At 45.7% G+C, this 13,683-nt stretch overlaps 2 protein-coding genes across 2 annotated transcripts; one reads left to right on the top strand and one right to left on the bottom strand.

The window, feature by feature from the left end:
- The first annotated feature begins 5,728 nt into the window (after positions 1 to 5,728).
- On the top strand, positions 5,729 to 9,531 carry BCL2L10 (BCL2 like 10). Its single transcript, XM_003784622.1, has 2 exons — positions 5,729 to 6,181; positions 9,397 to 9,531. The coding sequence occupies exons 1-2, from the start codon at positions 5,729 to 5,731 to the stop codon at positions 9,529 to 9,531; spliced, it is 588 nt and encodes a 195-aa protein (XP_003784670.1).
- Positions 6,394 to 7,096, bottom strand: LOC100953940 (splicing factor U2AF 35 kDa subunit). The gene has a single exon (XM_012801858.1). The coding sequence runs from the start codon at positions 7,087 to 7,089 to the stop codon at positions 6,394 to 6,396; it is 696 nt and encodes a 231-aa protein (XP_012657312.1). The 5' UTR covers positions 7,090 to 7,096.
- Positions 9,532 to 13,683: the final 4,152 nt, after the last annotated feature.

Raw genomic sequence — 13,683 nt, 5'->3', positions numbered from 1 at the left:
GGAAATGGTGCGGTGGGTTAGCACTTGGACAGCCAGGTAGCAGACCACATTTGGTTTAGCATTGCAGAGGAGGACCGCAGGGATCCCATCCAGGGTGCTAAACAGGAAACCGAATTCTGGGTTTTTTTTTTGGCAGTTTTTGGCCGGGACTGGGTTTGAACCCGCCACCTCTGGCATATGGGGCCGGCGCCCTACTCCTTTGAGCCACAGGCGCCACCCTCAAGGTTTTTACTTTAACACTAATAAGTCCATTTTTATTCTGACAACTTTCACATCCCCAACACAAGGAAATAAGAAACGTTTCAGATTGGATATGCTAATGACTCTGATTTGAGATCATTACACATTGTATACATGTATGAAAGATCATAGTGCACTCCATAAATGTGTAATTATATGCTAATTAAGTTATTTTTATTATAGATTAATATGGGCTTACAAATGTTTATGGTACATTGTTTTTGTTTCTAAGGTTCAAGTTGTAGTTGAGTTCTGCACCCAGGGAGTGTGCTGAACACCCTCACAGTAGGGGGGGCCAATTGCCCTCCCCCTGCTCCCCTTCAACTGACTGTACTTGTGCTTTATCTTTCACACGAGCATGTAGTTGTTTATATCTTGGTATTAAGTACATTGGATACGTTTTTTCCCATTCTTGAGATACTTTCCTAAGAAGAATGTATTTCAACTCCAGGTAAACACAAAAGATGTAAAATAAATTTAAAAAACAGAACCAGGAAAAAAAGGATACAGACTGTCTAATAAGGAGATGGGATTGGGAATGATGCCGTGGTCAACTTAACCTACATAAGCAGATATGAAAAACTTATTGTAAGTGGTATGAGCATTTACATGAGGACTGTGGCAACAGAAAATGACTATTTTTGAACCTAAGATTTTCTAACCAACAAACCACTGTTTAGATTTATCATAAACCAGGAACCATGAAGCAGAAGTCAGTTTCCAACCTGTCTATTTTCCACAGTAATAAGCAGCCTCCCATTCGTAGGTCTATATCCAAGAGGAATTAAAACATACACCCTCACAAAACTTGAACACAAATATCCATAGCAGCATTATTCATAATAGCCAAAAGTGGGAACAACCCAAATGTTCAATAGACAAGTGGATTAACAAAATGTGGTATATCTATACAATGGGATAGTATTGAGCAATAAAAAGAGATGAAGTGCTGAAACATGCTATGACATGGATGAGCCTTAAAAACAAGCTCAGTGAAAAAAACCAGAGACAAAAGGCCACCATGGCTCGGCACCTGTAGCACAGTGGTTATGGTGCCAGTCACATACACTAAGGATGGCCGGTTTGAATCTGGCCTGGGCCAGCTAAATGACAATGACAACTGCAACAGAAAACAGCAGGGCATTATGGTGGGCACCTGTAGTCCCAGCTACTTGGGAGACTGAAGCAAGAGAATTGCTTAAGCCCAAGAATTTGAGGTTGCTGTGAGCTATGACACTATGGCACTCTACTGAGGGCAACATAGTGAGACTCTGTCTCAAAAAAAAAAAAAAAAAGGCCACCGTGTTCTATGATTTAATTTATATGAAAATGTCCAAATCCATAAAGAAAGTAGATTAGTGGTTACTTAAGGCTGGCCATGACAAGTAACTGCTAATGGCTACAGAGTTTCTTTGGGGGTAATGGGATGAAATAGTAGTGATGTTTGCACAACTCTGTGAATATACTAAAAACCAATCAATTATATATTTCAAAGGGCAAGTTTTATGGTATGTGAATTACATCTCAAAGCTGGTAACAGGCTCAGTGCCTGTGGCTCAAGCGGCTAAGGCACCAGCCACATACACCTAAGGTGGCGGGTTTGAATCCCCAGGCCAGGCCTGCCAAACAACAATGATGGCTGCAACCAAATGCTGACCTTGTTGGTGGGGCTGGTGCTAGTGCTGCGTGAACTCCTTTCCCCTAGCCATTTGCACATGCGCAATAGGATGCCTGCGACCAAGGTTACCACACGCACACCTGCACAAGTGTGAATGGCTCAGAGAAAGGAGGTGTGGCAGATAAAAGGTATTCCAGTCTTCCTTACCGCTCCACACCGAAAAGCAGGGTGTGACTATGCAGCGTACCACTAGGTCTTATTATCGGGGCAGGGCTTATATTTAACAAATACATAGAAATCCTGCTAGGGCTTAATTTTGGGGTAGGTCTTATTTTCTGGGAAATACGGTATATGAACTTTATGGACACCCTGTATTTATGGAAAAATAATAATCACTGGCTATTTTCAAAACTTTTTTAAAAACAGCCAAAACTGTTTTGTCACAGTCAACTGTTTTGGCTGTGAGTGGGGCAAATGAGCATGGTAACATCTGTTAGTTATTATAATACAAATAGTGAAAGTTTCTCTGTAATGCTAAGTTTTTACTATGTACAGGCACTGGGCTAAGCACTTGGCATGCACCAACTAATGTAATCCTTGTAACAGCCATATGATGCTGACTTCATTATCTTCATTTTTTAGATGGGGAAATTGAGGTTAGGAGAGTTAAATAACTTGCCCATGAATGCACAGCTTCCAAGTTACAGAGCCAGATTTCAAGCAAGTCTAAATGCAAACTGCCTCTTATTGTGTGGACAGGAAATCCGTGTGGAGGTTTATTTATTCATCTGTTGTTTAGTTATATTTATAATTATAAGAGTTACCAATGGCAGTGCCAGAGAATTTACCACTCTACACCAAGCCACTCCAAATCTAAGAAAAAAACTATGTGCTTACTGTTAAAAATAATGTTCAGCAAGGTAAAATCATGACTCTTACAAATAAAACATGAAAGTTAGGGCGCAGTGGCTCACGTTTGTACTCCTAGCACTCTGGGAAGCTGAGGCGGGTGGATTGCCTAAGCTCACAAGTTGGAGACCAGCCTGAGCCAGAGCAAGACCTTGTCTCTAAAAATAGCTGGGCATTGTGGCGGGCGCCTGTAGTCCCAGCTACTTGGGAGGCTAAGGCAAGAGAATCACTTAAACCCAGGAGTTGGAGGTTGCTATGAGCTGTAATGCCATGGCACTCTACCCAGGGCTATAGCTTGAGGCTCTGTCTCAAAAAAACCCAAAAAAACCACATGAACATGTGGCTCAGCGCCCATAGCTCAGCAAGTAGGGCGCCAACCACATACACCAAAGTTGGCAGTTCAAGTCTGGCCTAGGCCAGCTAAACAACAATGATAACTGTAACAAAAAATAGCCGGGTGTGGTAGGTGCCTGTAGTCTCAGCTACTTGAGAGGCTAAGGCAAGAGAATCGCTTAAGCCCAAGACTTGGAGGTTGCTGTGAGCTATGATGCTATAGCACTCTACCAAGGGTGTCATAGTGAGTCTGTCTCAAAAAAAGAAAAAAACATGGAAAATGTATCAAACTTTCTATTTTACCCAGGGGCAGTGGCTCAGTAATCCTAGCACTCTGGGAGGCCAAGGGAGGATTGTTTTAGCTCAGGAAACCAGCCTGAGCAAGAGTGAGACCCTATCATCACTAAAAACAGAAAAATTAGCCAGGCGTGGTGGCAGGTCCTTAAGTCCTAGCTATTCTGGAGGCTGAGGCAAGAGGACTGCTTGAGCCCAAGAGTTTGAGGTTGCTGAGAGCTAGACTGACACTACAGCTCTCTACCCAGGGGAACAGAATGAGGCTCTGGCCCCACAACAAGCTAGCACTTGCCTAAAAAAAAACAGAGTTATCTTCATAAGCAGGCATATATTTGCTTCAAAATTCTAGATGTCTTCACTTCTCCTAATAGTGCTTGCCAAAGGCTCTAGTGAGCATCTCTATTTAACACTTCAAGTACCACTGGGTCTGTTGGATCATAAGACCCAAATGGTAGGGCAGCTTTACTGCGGCCTAAAGCTTCTGCAGAGCCTAATCCTTTTCTTTCTTTCTTTTTTTTTTTTGAGACAGAGTCTTACTTTGTCATCCTGGGTACAGTACCAGGGCATCACAGCTCACAGCAACCTCCAACTCTTGGGCTCAAGTGACTCTCTTGCTTCAGCCTCCCGAGTAGCTGGGACTACAGGTGCCCATCATAACACCTGGCTATTTTTAGAGATGGGGTCTCGTTCTTGCTCAGGCTGGTCTGGAACCTGTGAGCTCAGGCAATCCACCCACCTCCGCCTCCCAGAGTGCTACAACTACAGGCATGAGCCACTGTGCCCAACCCATCTTATTCTGGTCCTCCACCCACCAGCCTGTTTGTTGATTGGGTTGAAGTAAGAGCATTCAAATGTGGTATATCTTGCCTACAAAATTCAAAACAGTCTATTGCTGTGAACTGAATGTTTGTGTCCCCCAAACCCCAGTGTCATGGTATTAGGAGATGGGGCCTTTGGGAGGTGATTAGATCCTAAGGCTGGAACCCTCACGACTGTGACAAGTGTCCTGATAAGAGATCCTAGAGAGCTCTTAACCTCTTTTGCAAGGTGAGGACAAAAAAAAGGAAACTGTCGTCTGCAAACTAGGAAGCAAACCCTCACTAGACACAGAATCTGTCAGCAGCTTGATCTTGGACTTTTTAGCCAATAGAATTGTGTAAAATGAATTTCTGTTATTTATAAGCCACCCAGTCTACGGTATTGTGATAGCAGCTGAAATAGACTAAGACGCCTACCAAGCTCTGTGCCTCTTTTTTCTTTTAAGTGATACAAGATATAGCAACTCATTTTTTACTCTGAAAGGGATATTTCAAGATGCTCCAGACCACTGAGCCTCCAAAATTTCATAGCTAGCACCAATTCTGTATCAGTCTGGGTCCAATCAAGAGAAAGAAACCATACAGTAATATGAACAGATAAAGTTTAATATAAGAAGTATTACCTTTATCAGGGGATTGCAGTGATGAGGTCTTGCCCAATAAAAAGTAAAGAGAACTCTAAACAATATAAGAATGATAGTATAAGCAGTAGCCACTGCTCTAGAACTTAATACTCCTTCAACTTTTATTATATTCATCAACTAAACTGCACTGTTGGCCATTCCTTTGTCCACCCATCGCTATACTGCAGGGTCGTTTAGGTCAGGGAACACGTCTTGTTTTCTATTTTATCTCCAGTTCCCGAGGGAGAGGCCTAGCACCCCAAAGGCTCTAACTGTACATTCGAGAATGAGTGAATATAGCTAATGATGGCGGGGGATGAGGGTGGAAATCACCTGTTTCCTGCCACATGAGCTAACTCCAAAAACAGGAAGTCTCCAACACACACCTGGATGCTTCTGTCCAATTTGGAAATGCTGATAAGGCTGCAAAAGAGCCCTCCTTACAGGGCTGTGTGTAGCCTTTGCCACCCTCTCCTTAAAATATTAGAGGCACTAAGTGATTCTACATTATAAGCACCTGAAAGATGAGGGACTAAAGAATAAAAAACGGCTGAATTTGGGACAACTGGGAATTGAGACTGGGAGAAATGAATCAGGGAACAGCTGCTATGTTAAGAGGAGGCAAACACCCCCGCTCACACTGCCCCCTCAGGTTCTTAGTAGCCAGGCCTGGAACTAATCAGAAGAGTCTCACAACGTAAACACGCCACACCTCCGGGCCTCGTCTCCACCACTGTGACAGGTGCAGGTGGGATTCCCATCAAAGGCTCCTTTCAGAACCTAGAAAAGCAACTGCTGAGGCCCATCTGGGTGGCCTGGGCGGGGCCTTCCAGGGGGAGGCGCGGCCGGGCCTAGAAAACAGGCAGGAGGCCCAGGCCAGCAGCAGCTAGGCCATGGCAGACCCGTTGAGGGAGCGCACCGAGCGGCTGCTGACTGACTACCTGGAGTACTGCGCGCGGGATCCGACTGCCCCGGAGCCGACGCCGTCCTCGCCCGAGGCCGCCTTGCTGCGCTCCGTGACCGCCTATATACAGCAGCGCCACTGGTCCTTTTTCTCCGCCTACATAGGCTACCCCGGGAATCGCGTTCAGGTGGTGGAACGGATGGTGAAGGCTATGCTCTCAGACAACCAGAGACTCAACTGGGGCCGAGTGGTGACGCTCGTGACCTTCGCAGGGACGCTTCTACAGAGGCCTCCAGTAGAAGCCAGGCGGGAGAAGCAGGACAAGTCGCAACTGAAGGAGGGAGAAGACGAAGTCGCCAGGGATTGCCAGCGCCTAGTGGCCCTACTGAGCTCTCGGCTGGTGGGGCAGCACCGCGTTTGGCTGGAGGCTCAAGGCGGCTGGGTGAGCGACTCTGCACAGGGACACCGAGGGGGGCGGGGGGCAAGGTGTCTAGAAAGGTTTTTTTGTTTTTCTTTTTTTACTGTATCACTACAAATTTTACTCATAAACCCATCTTTGTAGTTGTCATTTATTATATAAAAAATTCCAATTATGAACCGGTTTGATCAATCAACTTCAACACTTTCTAGAAGACATGGTACAAAAAGGTTCGCTCAGAATCGCCCAGATCTTTCACGGTCTCGTGATCGTCTCCTGTCGCGCTCCCGTCCTCCACCACCACCACAGTCTCTCGACCGAGAACGACGCCCCCGAGACCGGGACCTCGACCTGTGCTTCTTGCGCCGGCGTCCGTACAGCTCGCGGCGCAGCTCTCTGGAAATGGGCTTCAAGTGCATGAAGTTACAGAAGCCGCCTCGCGTGCACTCCCCCATCTCGTACTGCCGGCAGCAGGCCTCCCTGAAGTCGGTCACTGGCGAGAGCTCAGCATGGATCGGCTGCCCGTTAAACCAACGGTTGTTCAAGTCGATCACTGCCTTTTCTGCGTCCTCTTCCCGGCGAAACTTGACGTACACGTTCCCCACCAGGTGGTCTCCCAGGTTATCACAGACGTTCATCTCCTCGACTTCCCCGTACTTCTCCTCCATTTCTGTAAAAACCTCCTCAAAAAACTCATCGTAGTGTTCCTGCATCTCGACATCGCTGACGGTACAGCGCAAGCCGTCGGCAGACTGAGAAGAGTTTTGAGGGTTACGGTAAATGTTCAAGAGGGCAATGGTCTGGCTAAAGGTCGGTTTATTGTGCAACCGAGAGCACCGGTCTCCATGACGACAAGCTCCAATTTTGAAATAAAACGAACAGTTGACTTTGTCTTTCTCGGTGCCGAAGATGGAAGCCAAGTATTCCGCCATTTCCTACACGCCGAAGACAACACAGACGCCGATTCTGCCGAAGCCACAAACGCGGCTCACTCTGCCAACGCAGCCGACGACCGGCTGCTGACTCTGCCGAAGCCGCAGAAGCTACTCACGCTGCCAACGCAGCCGACGACCACTTGCTGCCGACCAGCTGCCGCCGGGTGTACAGTAAGTACTCTCCCCGACAGCTCTGTCTGGGAATGCGGGAAAGAGCGTCGCTGCATCTCTTATACAAGACTCGGTGACTCTCTCCCCGCCCCCAATGGGGCGGTGCCATCCAATCCGGAGCCGCGCTATCCAATCCGGCGCCGCGCTACCTGCGCTGGGGCGGGACGTATCGTGATGGGCGGGGCATAGCGCAGGAGGTAGCTTCCGCTCCTTGGCGCTAGAGCCGGGCTCTCTCCCTCCTGCGCTCTTTGTGTTGTTGGACTGTGGCGGTCCCCTTATCCTAGAGCCGCTGACTGAGCTCCTCCGCGGAACGTCACGGGCTGGGGCGGGGAGTGGGGGGGTGTTTCAGCTCGCCCCGGCCGCGATAGCACTGGAAAGTCCAGGCATTCCGCTGCCGCGTGGGCCCTGTCGCCCTTAAAGCAAGAAGGCTCTTTTCAGCGGGACTGGAACGTTCGGTGTCAAGTCGGGTTTGTTCTCTCTTGGCAGTCGGACATGCAGGAATCGGCTTTGCTAGACGGCTGTTGGGAGCCCATTCAGAGGCAGCAGCGCCCGAGTTGGGTCTACACGCTGCGTCCTCACCCAGCCTCAGCCCGCCCTCGGGGGCTTTCAGGAAGCGCCGCCTTAGGTCTGGATGCTCTTCCTCAGAGACCTCCAACTTGTACAGTGAACGGCGGTGTGGCCCAGGCTACGTCAGGTTTTTTCTCCACCTATCACATGCACCTATGGAAAGACTCCGAACCCCACTGATGGATCACAGCACTTCTTAGGAAGAACCGGGGCCACAGGCTTTGGAATGTGCGTGGTTACTAGCGGTGGCGCTGAGTTTCCTTAACTTTCTTTGAGATGGAGTCTTGCTTTATTGTCCTAGTTGGTCGCGAACTCTTAGGCTGAAGCAATCCTCCCACTTATGTCTCCCTGGTGGTTTGTAACTGCTGGTGGGAGTTGGAGCTGCAACTCCAGCTGGTTCCTTAACTTCTAGTTCACTGCACTCACCTCTCAGCAGGGACCTGTACCTCTTGAGTTCTTATCTAGTTCCCCTGTTTGTTTCTTCTTCCTTACTGGAGTTGAATCAACACTGAAATGACTCTTTTATGGGATTAAATATAGTCAAACTATTAAAACCAACAATTTTCTTTTAAATCCATAACTTCCTGTGGGCAGATTCCATTTAGACTTCTTATAGTGGCTAATTGGGTTCCATTTGAAGAGAGAAAGATAACATGAGGTATTTGTGTTGGTCTTCAGCTCTCTGGGCATTTCTAGGAACCCCACTTAAGCCTTGTCTTAACCAGCATCTGGCCCCCTAAGGGCTCTCTCTGCACCTACAGGGGAAAGGGGGGCTGGAGGACATTGTTTTTTGACTTCATTTTTCTGGCTATTTAATACTAACTGAAGATTAATCTCAGCCAGGAGCGGTAGCTCACACCTGGAATCATAGAACTCATGGAGGCTACAGGAGGATTGCTTGAAGTCAGGAAAACAGCCTAAGCAACATAGTGAGACCCCTTCTCTACTAAAAATAGAGAAAATTAGCTTTGTGTTGTGGCAGGCACCTGTAGTCTCAGCTACTCACAAGGCTGAAGCAGGAAGATTACATGAAACCAGATGTTTGAGGTAGCTGTGAGACAGGATGATGCTATGCACTCTAGCCTGGGCAACAGAGTGAGACTATGTCTCAAAAAAAAAAAAAAAAGACCTAAAATTTCAAATTAGGGCAACAGGATTCACCCTCATCTTTGCCAGCTGCAGTTAAAATGCCACAGCTTGGGGTTCCATCCCCTTAAATGGAGCAGCTTGCTCTGTTCACAAGTGATAACTTTTCAATCTAGTGCTTTAACAGCTTCCCGAAGGGCATCTGTCTTTGGCTCAAAACAACCTAGATCAGTCCACCTTCCTAGTGGTTTGGAATCAAAATGAGTGTTGCTGCTCTACGTGACAGTTAAAGGGCTGGTTCTGTTCACTCCATTGGACCACTCCTTACCAATTCTAAATCTTCAGGATTCCTAATGACAGACTGCCTATTGGTCAGAATTACCTTTCCTCTTTAAGTTATTGTACTGTTTAATGTAGAAATTCCTGTATATTTTCAGCATTGTGAAGCAATCTAATTCTTCTCTTGTCTCTCACTTGTAGGATGGCTTTTGTCAGTTCTTCAGGACACCCTTACCGCTAGCTTTTTGGAGAAGATTGCTGTTCGAAGTTTTACTGTTGTGCTTTTTAGCAACGGTCTTCATCTATTTCTGGACACGACTTACTAGGAATGTTTAAATTTTTAACCCAGTTTTACCTGCCTAACTGACCAGCTAAGTAATGATTGGAGCTGAGAGAGCAAGAACTGAAGTAAACCACCTTCTCTGGGACATTTTTACCTGAATGTGCGCAAGGAGTCCTGAGGGGATCTGCTGGCTAGTGTCTTAACTAAAGACGAGTAATCAGAGGTGTTTGGAGAAGGACACAAATGGCTCTTCTTTGGAGGAACCAAAGGCTCCTTGTTCCAAAGAACTGCAGGAGAAATTGCATCCCATTAAATGAAAATATGGTGCTATTTGCTAAGTTTAGCTAAGACTGAATACAAGCCTCTCATCTATCCGTGAGATAGATACGCTGCTGCTAATTTTAATCATGGCCATGATTCAGGGGCAAAATGATCCCCAAATCAGTATAAGTCCCAGCTGAACAAAGAATGTAATATTAAAACCTTTGAAAAGGAATTCTTTGAAATCTAATTCTTTGAAACCAAAATTTTTTAAATCTAATTTCTGGGACTTTTTTTGTGTCAACATATTTATTTCTGATTTTAATAAATTGTTGAATAACTTCAAAGTTTTAATAAACTTATCTTTTTAAAAAAAATCGATCTTTTTGACTCAACTAGCCTTTTACCTTAGGAGTAACTTGAAATGAATCTATTTTTGTCTTCTTGAATATACAACACATAAAGATGCTTTTAAAAATATTTTATCAGGGGGTGGTGCCTGTAGCTCAAGCAGCTAAGGCACCAGCCACATACACCAGAGGTGGCAGGTTTGACTCTGTCCTGGGCCTGCCAAACAATGACAACTACAACCGAAAAATAGCCAGTCGTTGTGGCAGGCGCCTGTAGTCCCAGCTACTTGGGAGGCTAAGGCAAGAGAATCGCTTAAGCCCAGGAGTTGGAGGTTGTTGTGAGCTGTGACGCCAGGACATCTACCCAGGGCATTAGCTTGAGGCTCTGTCTCAAAAAAATACATATATATTTAATCAGGGCGGGGCCAGGTGGCTCCCGCCTGTAATCCTAGCACTGTGGCAGGTGGAAGCAGGAGGATCACTTGAGTTCATGAATTTGAGGCCAGACTGAGCAAAGGGACTCATGGTCTCAACTAAAAATAGAAAAATTAGCCTGTGTTGTATCTGTATTAGTAGTACCTGTAGCCTCAACTACTATAGGCTGAGGCAGGAGGATTGCTTAAGTCCAGAAATTTGAGACTGCTATGAGCTATCCTGATGTCACAGCACTCTACCCTGAGCAACAGAGTGACACTGTCTAAAAAACAAAACATTTAATCAACACAGAAGCTTGACGCCCTCCCTCTTCCACTTCAATCCTGTAGTCCACCTGCCAGGTGGTTAAGTACGCTGTCTCTCCAGACCTTCCTAACCTTCATTATGCTAACCTTTTATTAATCTTAACTGGACCTGTTTTTTGACTCAATCTTATGAGTTCTTTGTCTTCAGAACATGCACTCTGCCGTGTTGTTCTGACTATTGCAGTGAATATGTTGCAGAGGGAATGGCCAGAAAACAATGGCAAAAATATTTTTGGCCTTTCTCACTTTGGGGGAACTGAAACCTGCATTACTGCCTCAGGCTAGTGACAGAGAGGGGCAGGGAATGCCTCTTGTTCTTTGTGCCTCAGGGAAAGCTCAAGGGAATTGGCAGAGGGCACAGATAGAGAGCCTCTTAGCTGAAGATGGGATTAACCTGGGTGGAGGTCACAAGACTGTTGCACAGGCCTCGTGATTTGTTTTGGCCCAAGATGGAATTATGGTAGCGGTTCTCAACCTGTGGGTTGCGACCCTTTCACAGGGGTCACCTGAATACATCCTGCATATCAGATATTTACATTACGATTCATAACAGTAGCAAAATTACAGTTATGGAGTAGCAATGAAAATAATTTTATGGTTGGGGGTCACCACAACATGAGGAACTGTATTAAACTGTTGCGACGTTAGGAACCACTGAATTATGGGATCAGAACCTTTAAAAGCGCTGGATTTCTGCCCAGAAGCAGGAATTTGGATTTGAGACCAGTTTCCTCCTTTGCTGGCAAAGTGATAAACTTCTTTCTCCTCAAACCATTTGTCCCTCTTTTTCTGATGCAGCTTCAGGGGACAGGTGCCAAACTTTCAAGAACAAGAAGGAAGGCTTATTTTTCACACATGGTAAACATATACTATTTTCTAGCATGGGGATGCTTGTTCCACAAGCTAAGTACTTCTGGCTCAAAAGAGGAAAAATGGTTAGGATGATATATACCAATCGCTGTAACAATTTCAGCAATTTTGGGTGCTAATTTTTTTTCTTCTTTTAAGATAGAATCTCACTCGTTATTGCCCTGGCTAGAGTGCTGTGGCATCAGCTTAGCTCACAGCAAACCTCAAACTCCTGATGTAGCCGGAATTTTGCTCTCTGCTGAGTCCTTGATCTCAGGGTTCAAAGACTGAAACATGGACCACATGAATAAGCAAAAGGACAGGGTTTATTGACAGATAAAGAAATAGATACGAGAAAGGGGAGGAACAGAACTTCCAGGAATGGAAGGAGGGCCCAAGTGAGCAGCCTGTTTCTGTGGAGGGGTTATGTACTGCTTTTCCTATCCTGCAAGGGGGGGTGGGGAGGACTGGGGAACGTAAGTCTGAAACATGTCACAATTGACCCAGAAAATATTCCTAAAATTAGCAAAGGAATCCAGACCTCGAAGTCGTTACCCCAGGTGAAGCAGTAGGGTATGTGTCCCCTACTCCAGGAGGAATTGCCCTGATGCGATCCCCATCGGGTTGCTTTTTTCATCCTTGCTTGGGCCCAGAGAATGCAGCCTCAAAAGCGCCTGTTTGCACGTGGAGATGGAGTCTGTGATGAGACTGCTTTCTGAGCTCACCCAGGCCTAGAAAATGAAGGGAGTAGTCCTGTCCACCCTGAATGGGGAGCCCTGTATCAATGGGTTTAAGCAATCTTCCTACCTCAACCTTCCAAGTAGCTGGGACTATAGGTGCCTGCCACAATACCCAGCTAATTTTTCTATTTTTAGTAGAATTGGGATCTTGGTCTTACTCAAACGAATCTCAAACTCCTGATACATGTATAAAACAATGTTGTCCAACAATAAGCTGGAACTTTATTTTGCTGAGTTGCTAAAAAAAAAAAAAAAAGGTCCACCATTCTTTTCCCTACCCAAGGGGTAGGGATCCTCCCACCTTGGCCTCCCAGAGTGCTAGGATTACAGGTGTGAGCCACCAAATGTGGCTTTGGGAGCCAATTCTTTTTTTTTTTTTTTTTTTTGAGACAGAGCCTCAAGCTATCCCGCTGGGTAGAGTGCTGTAGCATCACAGCTCACAGCAACCTCCAACTCCTGGGCTCAAGCGAGTCTCCTGCCTCTGCCTTCCAAGTAGCTGGGACTGCAGGCACCCACCACAACACTGGGCTTTCAGTTGCAGCCTTCATTGTTGCTGGTTGGACCCAGGCTGGATTCAAACCCACCAACTCAGGTGTATGTGGCTGGCACCTTAGCTGCTTGAGCCACAGGCACTGAGCCCTTATCAGCCTTTTTTTTTTGTTCATGACATTTCTCCCACAAGACCATTCTTTCCCAACTGCAATCCCTCCATTTCTGATGTCTAATATCCATATTAAATTTTTATCTCCTCAGTGAAGTTTCATGCTAAGCACTGTCCAGAGGTGGCTTAAACTGCAGCTTTGGGTTTTAGTTCCTCCTTACCCTCCATCCCCTTCTCTCACTCCCTCAAGTGGGCTGTAAATTATTTTAAAAGCACTGTCTTCTACTACCCTCGACTCGGTATCAACATGAAGCCACTATGTTCAAATACTTACTAATGACCTTCCCTATCTGTTTAATGGCCCTCACAGAGGCACATCAATCATTAATGCATCATTGCTGTGTGCACGCATGGTGGTCTTACTTTTTTAATTTTCTTTATTTTTTTATTAATTTTTTTTACTTAGACATGTGTTTATTAGGTTTCCACTTTTTGCCTTCAATCAATCATTAATTGCTGTGTGCACATCATTGCTGTGTACACGCATGGTGGTCTTACTTTTTTAATTTTCTTTATTTTTTTATTAATTTTTTTTACATAGACACATGTTTATTAGGTTTCCACTTTTTGCCTTCATAAAATTAAAAAGGCTTAAAATTTAATA

This window comes from Otolemur garnettii, unplaced genomic scaffold, assembly GCF_000181295.1.
Source record: "Otolemur garnettii isolate 467f Iridium unplaced genomic scaffold, OtoGar3 scaffold00011, whole genome shotgun sequence".
NCBI lineage: Eukaryota > Metazoa > Chordata > Mammalia > Primates > Galagidae > Otolemur > Otolemur garnettii.
The sequence above is the reverse complement of the archived record's forward strand: the minus strand, read 5'-3'. Positions and strand labels throughout refer to the sequence as shown.